Source organism: Elgaria multicarinata, chromosome 18, assembly GCF_023053635.1.
Source record: "Elgaria multicarinata webbii isolate HBS135686 ecotype San Diego chromosome 18, rElgMul1.1.pri, whole genome shotgun sequence".
In the NCBI taxonomy this organism is placed as follows: Eukaryota; Metazoa; Chordata; class Lepidosauria; order Squamata; family Anguidae; genus Elgaria; species Elgaria multicarinata.
In genome coordinates, this window is record NC_086188.1 from 13,290,389 (window position 1) to 13,306,690 (window position 16,302).

The following is a 16,302-nucleotide window of genomic DNA, read 5'->3' on the forward strand; positions in this document are numbered from 1 at the left end:
TGCGCATGAATGCTAAGACACTGAGCAATGTGCAGGCTGCCATTTCGTATGCCGTAGCAGCCGAGGTCTGTTTTGAACTGCCGATAACCCATTGTCAGGACAATTGTGTGTGTCTGCCATTATCTTTAATGACAATCAACACGCACTGTGGCTTTTTAGTTGGCAGAAGAAGGGGTCGTTGCAGAGTACAAGCGATGCAGGAGGAGAAGCAGAGGTTTCTGCAATGCGCAGCGCACGTGGGCGGGTGGCTGGATGTTCAGACAATGATCTTTGGTATGAGAATTATGTCCCCATTTTCATCAGAGGTGTTGGAGGCTATGGAAAGAATGTTTTCTATTAGGCCTTAAAAGAATTGCCTTTGAAAATGCAGTTTGGAACTGGGATATCTGAAGGACTGCCTGTTCCCCCATGCCTTAATACTTAAGGCAGCTTTTCCCTGACCTGTGGCCCTCCAGCTATGTCGTAATACAACTCCCATCACTCCAACCAGCATGGCCAATGATGGCAACACATAGGGAGGTAACCAGGTTGGAGAAGCCTGTCTTAAGGTCTTTTGGAGAGGCTCGGCTTCGTATCCTGCTACCCATCTGAGCTGTGGGGCAGGGCCTTCTCAATGGTGGCTCCTTGAATTTGGAACTTCGTCCTTCAGGAGGCTCATTTAGTTGCACCCTGTCCCTTCCCAGTCTTCAGGAAATACATCAAGACAGTCCTGCTTAGACGTGATCCCTCCCCCCCCCCCCCCGAGATCAAATGGCACAAAATTATGTTTGTGACACCACTTAGCGAGTTTGGATGCAAACCTACACACGGTTAGATGGGACAGCCAGTGTGGTGTAGTGGTTAGAGTGTTGAACTGGGAGTCGGGAGATCCGGGTTCTAATCCCCACTCGGCCATGGAAGCTCACTGGGTGACTTTGGGCCAGTCACAGACTCTCAGCCCAGCCTACCTCACAGGGTTGTTGTTGTGAGGATAAAATGCAGAGGAGGAGGATTATGTACGCCGCCTTGGGTTCCTTAAAGGAGGGGTAATGCTGGGATATTAAATAAATAAATAAATAAATAAATAAATAAATAAATAGTCCTACACCTCCCATCATGCTGGGCATACTTCTTTTGTTAGCATGCTGGGCTGGGCATTTTTCTTTCTGTCTGTCTGCATGCAATTGCCCCTTTAGTGAGTATTATGGATTGTACCCCTCTGGGATTATTTTATAATGAAAAACAGGTAACAAATGGCTAGGGAATGCTGAGAGTTGTAGGACTTTCCCCCGCCTCTAAACATGCACATAGGATTGCACCCTTAATTGTTGATCTAAACCCAACTTTATTGGGTTTTTTATTATGTTTATGGGGCAATTTTTTTTGGGGGGGGGGGAGTTGTGGCTTATTAATAAAGGATGCCTCTTTTGCTCGCCTTCCAGGTGGCCCCAACAAGGTGGAGGTCAACATTTTCCCCACTACGCCGTTGCCCAACGGCACACTCTATGCGAAGAGACATGATATCCTCAACTTCACCTGCACCAGTGAGTCCCGGCCTGAACCCACAACCAAATGGGATTTCAGCCAGTCGAGTTCCATACCCGAACTCTTCGCAGAAGACAACAGCTCCCTGGGTTATTTTATCCTCCACAACATGCTGCCCTCGTACCAAGGGAATTACTCGTGTTCCGCAACCAACCTACTCAGTCACCGCCAGAAGACCGTGACCCGCGAACTCTTGATCTACTGTGAGTACGTTGGAAGTCATGATTGCAGATCATCTTTGCAGACTGAAGGGATCTGAGCTAGCAGTGACTAAGAAAGTGAACTTGGGGTTGTAGTGGACAGGCCGATGAAAATGTCAGCCCAGCGCGTAGCTGCTGGGAAAAAGACAAACTTGGTGTTAGGCATAATTAAAAAAGACATTGAGGATGAAAGCGCCAAGATCCTAGATAAAAATCTATGGTGCATCTACATTTGGAATACTGTGTCACAACACCGAAAAAGGGATATTGCAGAGTTGGAAGAAGTGCAGAAAAGGTCAACTAAAATTATCAAGGGGCTGGAGCAACTCCCCTATGAGGGAAGTTTACAACAGCTGGGGTTGTTTAGCTTGGCAAAAAGGAGGCTAAGGGGGAGACATGATAGAGGTGTACAAAATGATCCATGGTATGGAGAATGTGGACAGGGAGACATTTTTCTCCCTCTCTCAAAATACTAGAACCCAGTGGGATCATCCCATGAAGCTGACTGGTGGGAGATTCCAGACACATAAAAGGAAGGACTTCTTCACACAGCCCATAGCTCCACGATGGAATTCGCTAGCACAAGATGTAGTGATGGCCACCACTTTGAATGGCCTTAGAAGGAGGTTGGATAAATTCCTGAAGAAGGCTATCAAGGGCTACTAGTCCTCATGACTCTGTGCTACCTCCAGTAGCAGAGGAAGTAAGCCTAGATACACCAGTTGCTGGTCAGAAGGGTGCTGTTGTACTCATATCCTGCTTTTGAGTTCCCGTGAGCGTCTGGGTGGCCGCTGTGTGAACAGAATGCTGGGCTAGATGGACCCTTGGTCTGATCTAGCGTCAGGGCTCTTCTCATGTTCATATGAGATATCGGAACATTTGCCTTAAAAATGCTCAATCCTGTAGCCAGGATCAAAAAGAATTAGCTCATTATGCTTAAAGAAGTTTTAGGCAGCTCCAGTGTCAACACCTGGTATCCTCAGGCAATTGCTGCTGGTGGGGGAGGGGCAGGGGGCGGAGCAAATTGCCCACCCCTAACCAATCCCCCTCCCAGAATTGAGCCATCATTTCAATGTCCCACAATGCTGTAGCATCACTCCAGGGCGTTCTGAGCAATTAAAATGTTGGCTTTCCAGCTTCCATTGACCCAGTAGAGTTGTTTGCTGCTACCACTGCTGGGCTGGGTTGTCCTCCTGTGCGGTGTAGTGGGAGGGGCACCCGACCCATCTGCCTTCCGCCCAGAGCTTTTCCCAACATTGGCATCCTGCCAGTTGCAGCGGACTACAATTCCAAACATCCCCAAGCAGTACGGCCATTGGGCGTGCTGGCTGGGCATGGGGAGGGGTGGAGTTGTAGTCCCATCACAACTGCAGGGCACCAGGTTGGGAAAAGCTGATTTGGGGCTTTCCGGGACTTTTAAGAGAGACATCCCTGAAAATCAGATTTTGTTTTGTTTTGTTTGGAAAGGAAGTAAAAAGAAAAGAAAAAAGGTGCTGTGTAAAGTATACAGGCACTGGGGGAAGATCAGTGCTTATATATGTGTGTGTGTGTTTACTTTTAATTTATCTGGTAGGCAGAGTGTGAGCTTGATCTCCTTGACTATGCCCTTTATGCAACTACGCCCTGGCCTGTAGCATGACTTGTTCATCTCTTGTTACAACGCAACTCAGAGGCATTCGGTTTGTTTGCACGTTCCAGGGTGGAACCCTTGCACGGAAAAATCAGGTTCTGGGGCCAAGCCCAGACAGGTGGTGCATCAGACTCAGCACTTTTTTCTTTTCTTTTTTAATAGTTTTTATTTGAATTTTATTACACATACAATAATCACGTTACATCAACTTAATATACCACAATAATAAAATTAAAAAACTAGATAAAGTAATATAGAACTACCTCGTGAACCCCACCCCCCGGGACCCTTATTCTCCTTTCCAAAATTGTAATGTATCCTGCACTGGTTTCCTCCCTTTCCCTTTTTCCAGTACAAATTTAACAAATGGACTCCAAACCTCATCAAAGTCATTTCATTTCAATAATCCTCTCTTAACTTTAATACTAAACATAAGTTTGTCGTTAATAGCTATATCCCAGACTTCTTTGTACCATTCTTCTATTTGATAATCCCTTTTTTCCTTCCATTTCCTGGCAATTATTAATCTAGCTGCAGTTAATAAATTGTTTATTAATTCTTTACTATTTTGTGTACATTTAACCCCTTCATGTATTGATAACAGTGCTGTCCTACGGAGATTGAAAAGTTAATCATGCAAAGGGAAGAAGGAGGCGGAAAGATAGTTAGTAAGGGTATAATGAGTGCTTTATATAAGATTTCGCTGGGAATGGAAGAGCAACATGAGCATTACAAAATGATATGGGATCAAGATACAGACTCAGCACTTAATCTTATTTTTGTTGTTTAGAAGCAGCTTTGTTTCCCAGTTGCTTGTCCAAAGCAACATATGCAATTAAAAACATACATTGTCAGTCTTGCTTGGTTATGCAGAGGAACAGATAGACCCCATTTACAGAGGAATGGTTCAAAATCTCTTGATTGCTGCTAGGATTTTGGTTGCCAGAAACTCTGATGCCATGTTTCTCGCCTGCCCAAGGGCCTCTACTTCCCTTGCTCGGCTTCGTCCATTCTCTTCTGCTGCCCCTTACGCCTGGAACGCTCTTCCAGAACATTTGAGAACTACAAGTTCAACCGCAGCTTTTAAAGCTCAACTAAAAACTTTTCTTTTTCCTAAAGCTTTTAAAACTTGATGTTGTGCAGACTTCTACTGTTACTTTCTACTGTTAGTTTTACCCTACCCTGTGCCTGCTTACCCTACCCTGTACCTGTTTGCATTCTCTTCCCCTCCTTATTGTTTTACTATGATTTTATTAGATTGTAAGCCTATGCGGCAGGGTCTTGCTATTTACTGTTTTACTCTGTACAGCACCATGTACACTGATGGTGCTATATAAAATAATAATAATAATAATAATAATAATAATAATAATAATAATAATAATAATAATGCTATCCTCATGCTAAAAGAATGGCTGTGCAAAGTCTGGAAAGTGGCAGAAATGACCAAGCTAACCGAATATGCTTGTTTAAGAGACGGAAGACTAAAAACTGCTTATTTTTCCAAGGCTTGGCACCCTTTCATTGTTTGTGGTTTTAGACTGTTGTTTAAATTGTCCGCTCAAGAAGGATAGGAAGCCACTTCCCAAACGCCCGTAACTTCAGAGAGCCTGGTGCGGAGGCAAGTTCTGGCGTAATCGAACTGACTTTCTCACACCTTCCTTCCGCCCTGTGCGTTTGAGCTTCTGGCGGACCCTAGCATCAGTTAGCTTGTCGGGGTGCTCTCCTCCGGAAGAAGGCTCACTTCCCACCAAGTGTGTAGGATTTGGCCTTGAGGAGATAAGCTCTGGAGAGGACTGACTCCCAGCTGGGGAATCGCCCCTGAGAGCTTCCTCCCACACTGGTCCAGGCTGGCTGGTGCCTGGCACTGCGTCTTCTAGTTCTGAATCTGATTCTGATTGATTACCTGAAACATCTTCTCCCAAAACAGGGGCAGTAGGGTTAGACATGACACCTGGAGGGACAGATTTGGCTCTGAAGTGCCTGGATTTGGCTTCCAGGCCCGAGACTCTGTTTTAAAATAAAATAAAGTTCCCTGGCCCAGTCTGTCCTCTGCCATCATATTAGTTCAGCTCCCCATGACTTGGGGGCTTCATCTGCTCACAAGACAAATATCAACTTTTTCCCCAACATGGTATTAATTGTTTATAGATTTCTGCACAGAGTTCTGCAGGTTACAGAGCTCCTCTTCCTCTGGTTAATCTTGTTGGCTTCTGCCTTCAGATCCTCCGCCATCCCTGCCCCAGTGCTGGGCTCAGACCACGGCAGAAGGCTCTGGTGGGGTGCAGCTGTTCTGCAGCTGGCCAGGGGGTTACCCCCATCCTACACTCCAGTGGACAAAGCCGGAGAACCTGAGTTGGGCCATCAACACTACATCTATAACGGACACCGCGGTGGCGACTCTGAACAGCTCGCACCTGCGCAATGGGAAGGCGTTTACGTGCCGTGGAAGCCATATTGTGAGTCAGGAGGGCAACCGAGGCTGCACCGTGCAGTTGGGTGAGTCAAGCGTGGGCAGGGATTACCCCCTCCAGCCTGCTATTCCGAAGCAAGGCCGTTTGCTTGCCTCTTGGCTACCGTTTGCAAAACCCAAACTGCGATGCGCGGAGAACAGGCACGGGCCTTTCAATCTTTCCTCTGTTTTTCTCTGTCTTTAGAGGCCCCTTCCATCGCCTCTGACCCGACAAGGAGCTGCTTTGTCGGGAGACCTGCAGTGATCACCTGCCAGGTGACAGCTGGCAATCCGCCAGCCCAGATCACCTGGCTCCGCAACCTCTCCCAGCCAGAGACAGAGATCCAGTCAGGCGGGCGATTACTCGTGAGCCAGGAGGGCAACGTCTCCACCCTTTCCATTCAGAACTGTTCCCACGCTACGGACGCCGGTTATTATGTCTGCAAGGCTGAGAACCCCCTGGGGCTGAGGGGGGTGTACGTTTACCTCACGGTAACCGGTAAGTAACAAGGTTTGAACGGAAGGGTAGTGGCATGTCCGGGAATGAAGTGAGACCAGAGGAAGCTGGTAGCTCCGATATCAGTAGGGGAGGTAAATCCACTCTGGGTTTCTGTCACAACTAGTCATAGAATCATAGAATAGCAGAGTTGGAAGGGGCCTACAAGGCCATCGAGTCCAAGCCCCTGCTCAATGCAGGAATCTACCCTAATGCATCCCTGACAGAGGGTTGTCCAGCTGCCTCTTGAAGGCCTATAGTGTGGGAGAGCCCACAACCTCCCTAGGTAACTGATTCCATTGTCGTACTGCTCTAACAGTCAGGAAGTTTTTCCTGATGTCCAGCTGGAATCTGGCTTCCTTTAACTTGAGCCCGTTATTCCGTGTCCTGCACTCTGGGAGGATCAAGAAGAGATCCTGGCCCTCCTCTGTGTGACAACCTTTCAAGTATCTGAAGAGCGCTATCATGTCTCCCCTCAATCTTCTCTTCTCCAGGCTAAACGTGCCCAGTTCTTTCAGTCTCTCTTCATAGGGCTTTTTTTCCAGACCCCTGGTCATCCTGGTTGCCCTCCTCTGAACATGCTCCAGCTTGTCTGCGTCACAGCTGCTGCACTTTGGATAGCTCCTTTAGAGGGCCTTCTCTGCGGTGGCCCCACACCTTTGGAACAGACTTTCATCAGAGGTCCGCCATGCACCGTCCTTGCAGTCTTTTAAGGCCTTGAAAACATATTATTGTACCATGACCTTCTCCTGACACGAGTACTGTTGTTGCTGCTTTTGCCATAGTTGTTGCTGGTTTTATTGTTTTTAATTGCTATTTTGTTGTGTTTACGTTTTTATTCCTTTTCATATTTTAAACATTTGTATGTATTTTATTGTCATAAGATGCCTTGTGAGGGCTTCTGAGCTGAAAGGCAGCCAAGGACTATTTTAAATTGATGATGATGATGAAGAAGAAGAAGATGATGATGATAACGGAGGAGGAGGAGGAGGAAGAAGAAGAAGAAGAAGAAGAAGAAGAAGAAGAAGAAGAAGAAGAAGATAACGGAGGAGGAGGAAGAGGAGGAGGAGGAGGAGGAGGAGGAAGAGGAAGAGGAAGAGGAAGGAGGAGGAGGAGGAGGAGGAAGAAGAAGATAACAGAGGAGGAGGAGGGGGAGGGGGAGGGGGAGGGGGAGGAGGAGGAGGAGGAGGAAGATAACAGCATGATTTGGCAAAGCCCATCATGTCCGTCTAGAAAAATAGCCATGAACAAGAGAAGATAATAATAATAATAATAATAATAATAATAATAATAATAATAATAATAATAATAATAATAATATAGAGCTGACATCAGAGCCACCAGCCTCCACTGTGCAGGATGCTGCTGTGAAAAGTGGTTTGGATGGTGTCCGAGCACTAGGGATGCCTTCCACCTTTACGGTGGTCAGTAAAAAAATTGAGAACATGCCCCCTCCTTCTGGTGCTTCCAAATCCCCCTAGGTGTAATGGCCCACATGCATGAGAGAAATTGGTTCAGGGCACCTTGTCTATCTGCTTCGCCACTGAAGCAAAGGAGGGCAGATTTCAGAGGATCTGCTTTCTTCCTTACTAGAATCCCAAGAGCCACCAAGAGGAGCCAGGTGCAAAAGATGAACAGGGAGAATTTATTTATTTACTACATTTACATCCTGCCTTTTTTCCTCCGTAAGGAACCCAAGGAGGTGTATGCAATCCTCCTCCTCCACCCCATTTTATCCTCACAACAACAACCCTGTGAGGTTGGGTGGGCTTGAGAGTCTGTGACTGGCCCAAAGTCACCCAGTGGGTTTCCATGGCCGAGTGGGGACTAGAACCCGGATCTCCCGACCCCCAGTCCAACACTTTAGCCCACTACACCTCACTAGCTCTCAATGTGAAATCAACCAAAAGTGCAATCTGATGCACGTTTACTAGTTGAACTTCAACTAGTTCAAAATATGGCAGCCAGGTTGGTCACCGGTACACCTACGGGTGACCACATTACACCAGTCTTAAAATCTCTTCATTGGCTGCCAATTAGTTTCCGGGCAAAGTACAAGCGTTGGTTATCACCTTTAAAGCCCTACATGGTTTGGGTCCAGGCTACCTGCGGGATCGCCTTCTCCCGTACAATCCGCCCCGCACACTCAGGTCCTCTGGGAAACATCTACTTCAGTCAGCAAAGACTAGATTAACAACCATTACCCAGAGGACCTTTTCTTCTGCTGCTCCCAGACTGTGGAATGGCCTACTGGAGGAGACTTGTCAGCTTGACAATCTTTTAGCATTCAAGAAAGCTATCAAGACTGATCTCTTCCGGCAGGCCTACCCAATAGAATTTTAGGATACTTTTAATATGCTTTTAGGATGTTTTTAAACAGTGTATACTACGTTTTTAATCAGTATTTTATGTATTTTATGCTTGCTGTAGTTTCCTGCCTCGATCCAATCAGAGAGGCGGGTAAGAAATATATTATTATTATTATTATTATTATTATTATTATTATTATTATTATTGACAAAAATAAAGACCTGCATGTCCCAGCCAGGATGGCTCGCTGGAGCATGTTAGGAGTTGTAGGGATTCTCTCCCCTTCCACCCCGTCTGAACATGCCTAGGATTGCACCCTAGTTAACCAAGCGCTGATATTGTTTTGCTACTTCTCCCCTCGCCACAGAGCCCGTGAACATCGCCGGCATCGTGGGAACCATCGTGATGCTTTTGCTAGTGGGAATTCTGATCCTATCTGGAATCCTTTTATATGCTGGTCCACGTTGGTGCCCTAAAGGTAAGAGCAGCTTTAGAGAACCTTTCCAGCTGGGGCGGGGAACCTCTTCCAACCCGAATCCCGTTCTGGAGAAGCTCTCGGGGGCCACATTCTTGCACTGGCTGGGGCTAAAGGTAAACGAAACCAAAAGACACTATTTGTCAGAGAGCTAAACTATGCACATCTCTGAAATGCCCTGTCTTGCTCTGGAGCAGCTTCAGTTCTGTGGGCTTCAAAAGGAAGCCCGCTGTGCCTCAGGAAGGAACAGAACCGGATTGATGTCCAGCTGGACATCAGGAAAAACTTCCTGACTGTTAGAGCAGTGCGACAATGGAACCAGTGACCTAGGGAGGTTGTGGGCTCTCCCACACTAGAGGCCTTCAAGAGGCAGCTGGACAACCCTCTGTCAGGGATGCTTTAGGGTGGATTCCTGCACTGAGCAGGGGGTTGGACTCGATGGCCTTGTAGGCCCCTTCCAACTCTGCTATTCTATGATTCTATGAGGCGGCCCGGTTCTACTCACGCTTCAAGCTTCGTCCAAATCCAATGTGCATCCATTTATTTGTTATATGTCTATTCCGCCCAATAGCCGAAGCTCTGTATGTACGTAGGCAAAGATTTTGTGATCGCAGTTTATTTATAAATAGGCCCCTCTCTTTATGCTTGTTGTGCAATGGAAATGTTGAGAGGTAAGGTTCAAAAGCAGTAGTCTGACACACATTTGCATGCAGAAGGTCCCGGATTGGATCTTGGGCAGTCTTCAGTTCAAAAAAAGAGAGAGGATCAAGTAGCAAATGACAGGATTGCCTGCATCCCCTGGAGAGCGGCTGCCAGCCAGAGTAGTCAGTTTTTATTTATTTATTGCATTTATATCCTGCCATTTTTCCTCCAAGGAACCCAAGGTGGCGTACATAATCCTCCTCCTCTCCACTTTATCCTCACAACAACAACCCTGTGAGGTAGGCTGGGCTGAGAGTCTGTGACCGGCCCAAAGTCACCCAGTGGGTTTCCATGGCTGAGTGGGGACTAGAACCTGGTTCTCCCAACTCTCAGCCCAACACTTTAGCCACTACGCCACACTGGCTGTAGTGTAGTTGTAGTCCAACACTGTGTTGGAGTACAACTCCCAGAACCTCCCAGCTAACACATCTGTCAGGCACCAGGTACTGCCTTCCGCCCAAACTGCACATTGACTTGGCTGAGTGGGGACTAGAACCCAGATCTCCCAACTCCCAGTCTAACACCTTAGCCACTACACCACACTACACCAATACTGGGCTAAATAGACAAATATAGTTGGTTCTAGTATAAGCCAACTTTCTATGAATTCTCTTTTATTGGCTTCCTTTTAGCAATTGGAGTCTTTCCATCACACTGACCTCCTGCTTTTTTGCTGTCTGTATGTCTCCCCAGTGCTCAAAATGCTAGAAAGAATGGATTGCATCCAGGATCTGCCTTCCTCAAGAGGAAAGGCTCCACTCGCAGACAGTCCCTCTGCCTGATTTGGGGCGATTCCCCCCACCCCCAGAGTTCATCTCATGCAGCACGAACTCCTGACTCTCCATGTAGCCTCTCCAGGGAGCTGCCGTGGGAAAGAGAGGGGCGGGTGGTCCACTTCCATCAGTGCACTTGATCTAGCATAAATCTCGACCCAACCCATTATGGACACTGTTTCTATGCTGCCCCTTTTGCAATCTAAAACAACAACAAAAAAACACCAAACTCTAAAAAACAACACGCCATTAATAAAATCATTTACAACATTGGAACGACAGCACACTACATATTACTTGAGAGGCTAGATTTAAGAGATGTGTCCTAATACTTTTTTCTGAAAGCTAGGAGACTGGGGGTGGGGGAATTGTAAAACTGGAATGGGTGCGTTCCACAATTTGGAAACACACGGGAGAAATTTCTTGCTTGCCCAACAAATGGGCCTCTGGGAGTGATGGGGTCCTCAAAAAGGGCTTCTCCTGCAGATCTTAGTAACTGGACCCTGTTGGCTTAGTGCACACAAGTCTGAGAGCTGGAGGGGTTGGGGAACATACGAGAGAAGGCACCCCTTGAGATTTTCTGGATCAGGACTGAAGGTTAGAACCAGCTCCTCAAATTAGGCTCGGAAACAAACTGGCAACCGGTGACACTGTTTCAGAATTAGCAGAATCTATTTGCACCACCTTATACCCATCAACAATCAGGCAGCTTCATTCTGTATCAGTTGAAGTTTCTGAACTGTCTTCAAGGGTAGCCCCACATAGAGGTAGTTAAAGTAGTCTAACCTAATTATATTAAAATCTGGGTTCTCTCAAATCAGGGTTTGGACAGAATTATAGAAACAGCTCTCTCTCTCTCTCTCTCTCTCTCTCTCTCTCTCTCTCACACACACACACACACACACACACACACACACACACACACACACAGAGTTTCTTGAACATAGTGGAAGAGCAGTTAAGGCCACGTGCTCTTTGACATTGCATCAAACGCTTGTACAGTCTGAGGAAGCAAATGTTTTGTTGTGAACTAAATTGTGTTTTTCTTCTCTCTCTCTCTCTCTCTCTCTCTCTCTCTCTTTCTTCCAGGCAATATGCTCAGGTGAGCTTCTCTGTTTTTTAAATGAGAAAGACCCAACTGGCTTTATCCAGAGCAGCCTTCCTCAACCTGGGGCGCTCCAGTTGTGTTGGACTACAACTCCCAGGATGCTTTCTGGGAGATGCAGTCCAACACATCTGGAGCGCCCCAGGTTGAGGAAGGCTGGTCCAGAGGGACCAATGGCTCAATGGTGGAACAAATGCTTTGTATGCAGAAGATCCCAGATTCAATCTCCAGTTTGAGCAGATGCTGATAGTGGGAACTTCTCTATCAGACCCTGGAGAGTCACTGACAGTCAAAGTACCAGCCTTCTCCAACTTGCTGCCCTTCAGATTTTGGGATTTCAACTTACTTAACCACAGTGTCCCAGCCAGCAGGGCCTATGACCAGGAATGTTGGGAGTAGCAGAAGCAGCTCTATATATGGATGAATGGGTCAGCAACCCTCTGCTTCTCCCCTACCCACTCCTGGCAGAGAAATCCCCCACAGCCAGATTGATTTGCTCCCATGAACGATTAAAAACGTAAGAAGGGCCCTGCTGGATCAGGCCAAGGGTCCATCTAGTCCAGCACTCTGTTCACACAGTGGCCGACCAGTCATTGGCCAGGCACCCACAAGCAGGACATGGTGCAACAGCACCCTCCCGCCCATGTTCCCCAGCAACTGGTGTATATAGGCTTCCTGCCTCACCACATATGATCTTCACCTGCCCTCCTCCGACAATCTCAGCAGAACATGGAGTTTCCGCCCTGCCCTCTGCCCCACCAACCCCAAAGTGCCCCAGCTGCCATTGAGTCCAAAACACCTGGAGGTCACCAGGTTGGGGAAGGCTGCAGGAGACAATGCTGTGTTAAATAGAGGAATAGTCTTGTGATCTTGCATTAGGCAGCTTCCCGTGTTGCTGGAGCAGGGAGTGAGGAAGCTCAGCCCAAGGGCCGAATTCCATTTGAGGAAAGATCCTGGTGGCCGCATTCCAGGCGGAGCCAAAGACAAAAGGGGTGGAGCTAAAGACACCAACATATTGTAGATTTAGGGTGCAATCCTACCTGATGCTCATAAGCCTCTGAATGTGGAGGCTTATGGGCATCCAATGCAGAGCAGGCCTCGTTCCTTTCCACTCTGCATTTTTGCTAGATGGGCTTTTTCACCGAGCTAGATGGGCTTTTTCACTGAGCTAGATGGGCTTTTTCACCGAGCTAGATGGGCTTTTTCACTGAGCTAGATGGGCTTTTTCACCGAGCTAGATGGGGCACTTCAGATGGGGAAGGGAAGGAGGCTGCAGAGGCTTAAGGATACTTCATACACTGGCCTCTCCATTTCCCTCTCCTCCCCACCCATAAAAACATCCCCTTATCTCCCTCTTGAAGGTCACTTCTGCAACTTCAGAGAGGCAGTTGATAAGGGAGTGTGGATTCCTGTATCTGAAGTTGGAGCGCTGTCTCCATCCTTGGATCCAGAAATCCAAAATATCCTATTCCCCACCCCCACCCCAATAACTCTGTCTAGGGGCCCTAGGATTGTTGTCTTCTTTATTTATTTATTATATTTCTACACCGCTCAATAGCCAAAGCTCTCTTGGCGGTTCACAACACTTAAAAAGAGCTCAAACTCTTACTGCCAGGACCCAAGCCTTAAGAGAGGCATTTCGGTCTTTTAGAATGGGGAGAAATGGTGCAAAAGCTGGGAAGCCAATGAAATGGTCAGTAGTTGGGGGAGAAAAGGGTAAGGCCAGGGTAGAGAGGCATGACCGTCTGGGGAACTCCAATGGGCCCAAAGTCCCCAAATCTTGTTCTGCTGAGACAGAAAGGCATCTACCAAAACCCTCAAGTAGAACATAAGAACGTAAGAAGGGCCATGCTGGATCAAACCTAGGGTCCATGTAGTCCAGCACTCTCTTCACACTGTGGCCAAACAGCCGTCGGCTAGGGACCAACAAAGCAGGAAATGGTGCAATAGCACCCTCCCACCCATGTTCCCCAGCAACTGGTGGACACAGGCTTACTACCTCGATTCTGGAGATAGCACACAGCCATCAGGGCTAGTAGCCACTGATGGCCTTCTCCTCCAGGAATTTATCCAACCCCCCTTTCAAAGCCATCCAAATTGGTGATCACCACTACATCTTGAGGTAGTGAGTTCCATAATTTAACTCTGTGCTGTGTGAAGAAGGACTTCCTTTTATTTGTCCTGGATCTCCCACCCATCAGCTTCATGGGTTGACCCCATCGGGTCCTAGTATTTTGGGAGAAGTAGAGCTGTGCAAAAAACAAAATAAAAACACCCAGCCCATTTCTTCCCCAATGGGGAGATGAACTCTGGGATGTTCTCATGACACAGAGTCAGACGAAGAGGTAGTTATCGAGTGATAAGCAAACTCTGCTTGATAATCTATTATCCATTGGCACGTACTGTTTAAAAAGGGAGGGAGGCAGGATAATGTGTCTGTCCTTGACCTTGTCATCCTGCTGGCTGTAGGAGCCGAGATGCAAGTGACATCCTTGTGCTGATGGATTCCGAGGAAGAGGATTCATTGGCAGAAACACCTCGTGAGCCTGTCGTGTGTCTGGCTGCAGCGCTGTCGAATGGCTGTTCTACCAGGCCTGCTGGAAGTAAGAGGCGAACTTTAAAGCCCTGGTTTTGTATTTAGCGGGACAATCCTGCCTTGAGTTTTTCACATTTATTTATTTATTTTATTTATTTATTACACTTATATACCGCTCCCAAAGCCAGGGCTCTCTGGGCGGTTTACAGAAATTCTAAAAGTGAGATTAAAAACAAGTATACAAAATGTAAAATTCTAAAACACAGAACATATGCACATAAAGCATTAAAAACCGTTAAAAAACTAAACATGTGGGTGATTAAGATGTGCCGCCATATGCCTGGGCAAAGAGGAAAGTCTTAACCTGGCGCTGGAAAGATAGCAGCGTTGGTGCCAGGCGAGCCTCGTCAGGGAGATCGTTCCACAGTCTGGGAGCCACCACCAAAAAGGCCCTATCCCTCGTTGCCACACTCCAAGCCTCTCTCGGAGTAGGCACCCGGAGGAGGACCTTAGATGTTGAACGTAGTGACCGGGGATATTCACGTCAGGAGAGGCATTCCGTCAGGTATTGTGGTCCCAAGCCGTGTAAGGCTTTATAGGTCAAAACCAGCACCTTGAATTGGGCTCGGAAACATACAGGCAGCCAGTGCAAGCGGACCTCATCACTCCCTACAATAGCCGACTCCGGGGGGTCAATGCCAACAAGAATGGTGCTTAAAGGGGCCAGTGAGAAAAAAGAGGGGAGATTATCAGCATGCTCGGGGGATGGGGGGAGACCCCAACATTTGCAGAATTAGAAGAAGGAAAAACTTTAAAAAGCAAAACCGAAAGAGGAGCCAATCTCCCCACCCCAAAACAGTCCAAGGAGGTCCAAGCATGGAATGTTGACGGTCAGCTGGAAAAGAACAGATAACTGGACAGAGGTTAGGTAGGATGGAATGGAGTTTTCTGGAGGAGGGCATGGCTGGCTAGGATGTGGAAACCCTGAATAGGAGCATTTCTGTTAAATGAGAACACATTGCAGGTCCCTCTTCTATCCTTCTTGAAGACAGTCCAGGGTTTGGCACCATCATAGCCACAACTGGTGGACCAGGTGGGACCAGTGAACTTCCCAGTACAAATATCACCCTTTTGCTAGAGTCCAAAAGACAGAGGCGTGTCACTGGACCTAGCAAGGAGGCTGGAAAATACACTGCAACATGGCAGCCCCTTAATTATTATTATTATTATTTATATAGCACCATCAATGTACATGGTGCTGTACAGATTACACAGTAAATAGCAAGGCCCTGCCGCATAGGCTTACAATCTAATAAAGTTGCAGTAAACAATAAGGAGGGAAAGAGAATGCAAACAGGCACAGGGAAGTGTAAACAGGCACCGGGTAGGGTGAGGCTAACAGTATAGAGTCAAAACAAACTCAATATTTAAAAGCTATAGGGAAAAGAAAAGTTTTTAGCTGAGTTTTAAAAGCTGTGATTGAGTTGGTAGTTCTCAAGTGTTCTGGAAGAGCGTTCCAGGCGTAAGGGGCAGCAGAAGAAAAAGGACGAAGCCGAGTAAGGGAAGTGGAGGTCCTTGGGCAGGCGAGAAGCATGGCATCAGAGGAGCGGAGAGCACGAGCGGGGCAATAGTGTGAGATGAGAGAGGAGAGATAGGCAGGAGCTAGACCGTGAAAAGCTTTGAAGGTCAGCAGGAGAAGTTTATATTGGATTCTGGAGTGAATTGGAAGCCAATGAAGAGATTTCAGAAGTGGAGTGACATGGTCAGAGCGGCGGGCCAAGACGATGATCTTAGCGGCAGAGTGGTGGACAGAGACCAGCGGACTGATGTGAGACGAGGGAAGGCCAGAGAGAAGAAGGTTGCAGTAGTCCAACCGAGAGATAACCAGTGCGTGAACGAGAGTCTTGGCAGAAGAGACAGACAAAAATGGTCGAATCCTGGGAATATTATACAGGAAGAAACAACAGGATTTAGCTACTGCCTAATGTAGCTCTCCCAAACCTGGTATACTCCAGATGTGCTGAACTGTATATTATTATTATTATTATTATTATTATTATTATTATTATTATTATTATTATTATTATTATTTAGCTGAG

At 47.1% G+C, this 16,302-nt stretch overlaps 1 protein-coding gene across 2 annotated transcripts in view; it reads left to right on the forward strand.

The window, feature by feature from the left end:
• VSIG10 (V-set and immunoglobulin domain containing 10) overlaps positions 1-16,302 on the forward strand; it is a 497,585-nt gene that overhangs the window by 11,751 nt on the left and 469,532 nt on the right. For both annotated transcript variants that reach the window (XR_010026288.1, XM_063144252.1), the window contains exons 3-8: positions 1,422-1,727; positions 5,578-5,853; positions 6,012-6,305; positions 8,980-9,090; positions 11,652-11,664; positions 14,137-14,270. Coding sequence is in view for 1 of the 2 variants with exons in the window: in XM_063144252.1 (XP_063000322.1) it covers positions 1,422-1,727; positions 5,578-5,853; positions 6,012-6,305; positions 8,980-9,090; positions 11,652-11,664; positions 14,137-14,270 (1,134 nt within the window). In the remaining variant the exon portion in view is untranslated. The remainder of the gene's footprint in view (positions 1-1,421; positions 1,728-5,577; positions 5,854-6,011; positions 6,306-8,979; positions 9,091-11,651; positions 11,665-14,136; positions 14,271-16,302) is intronic.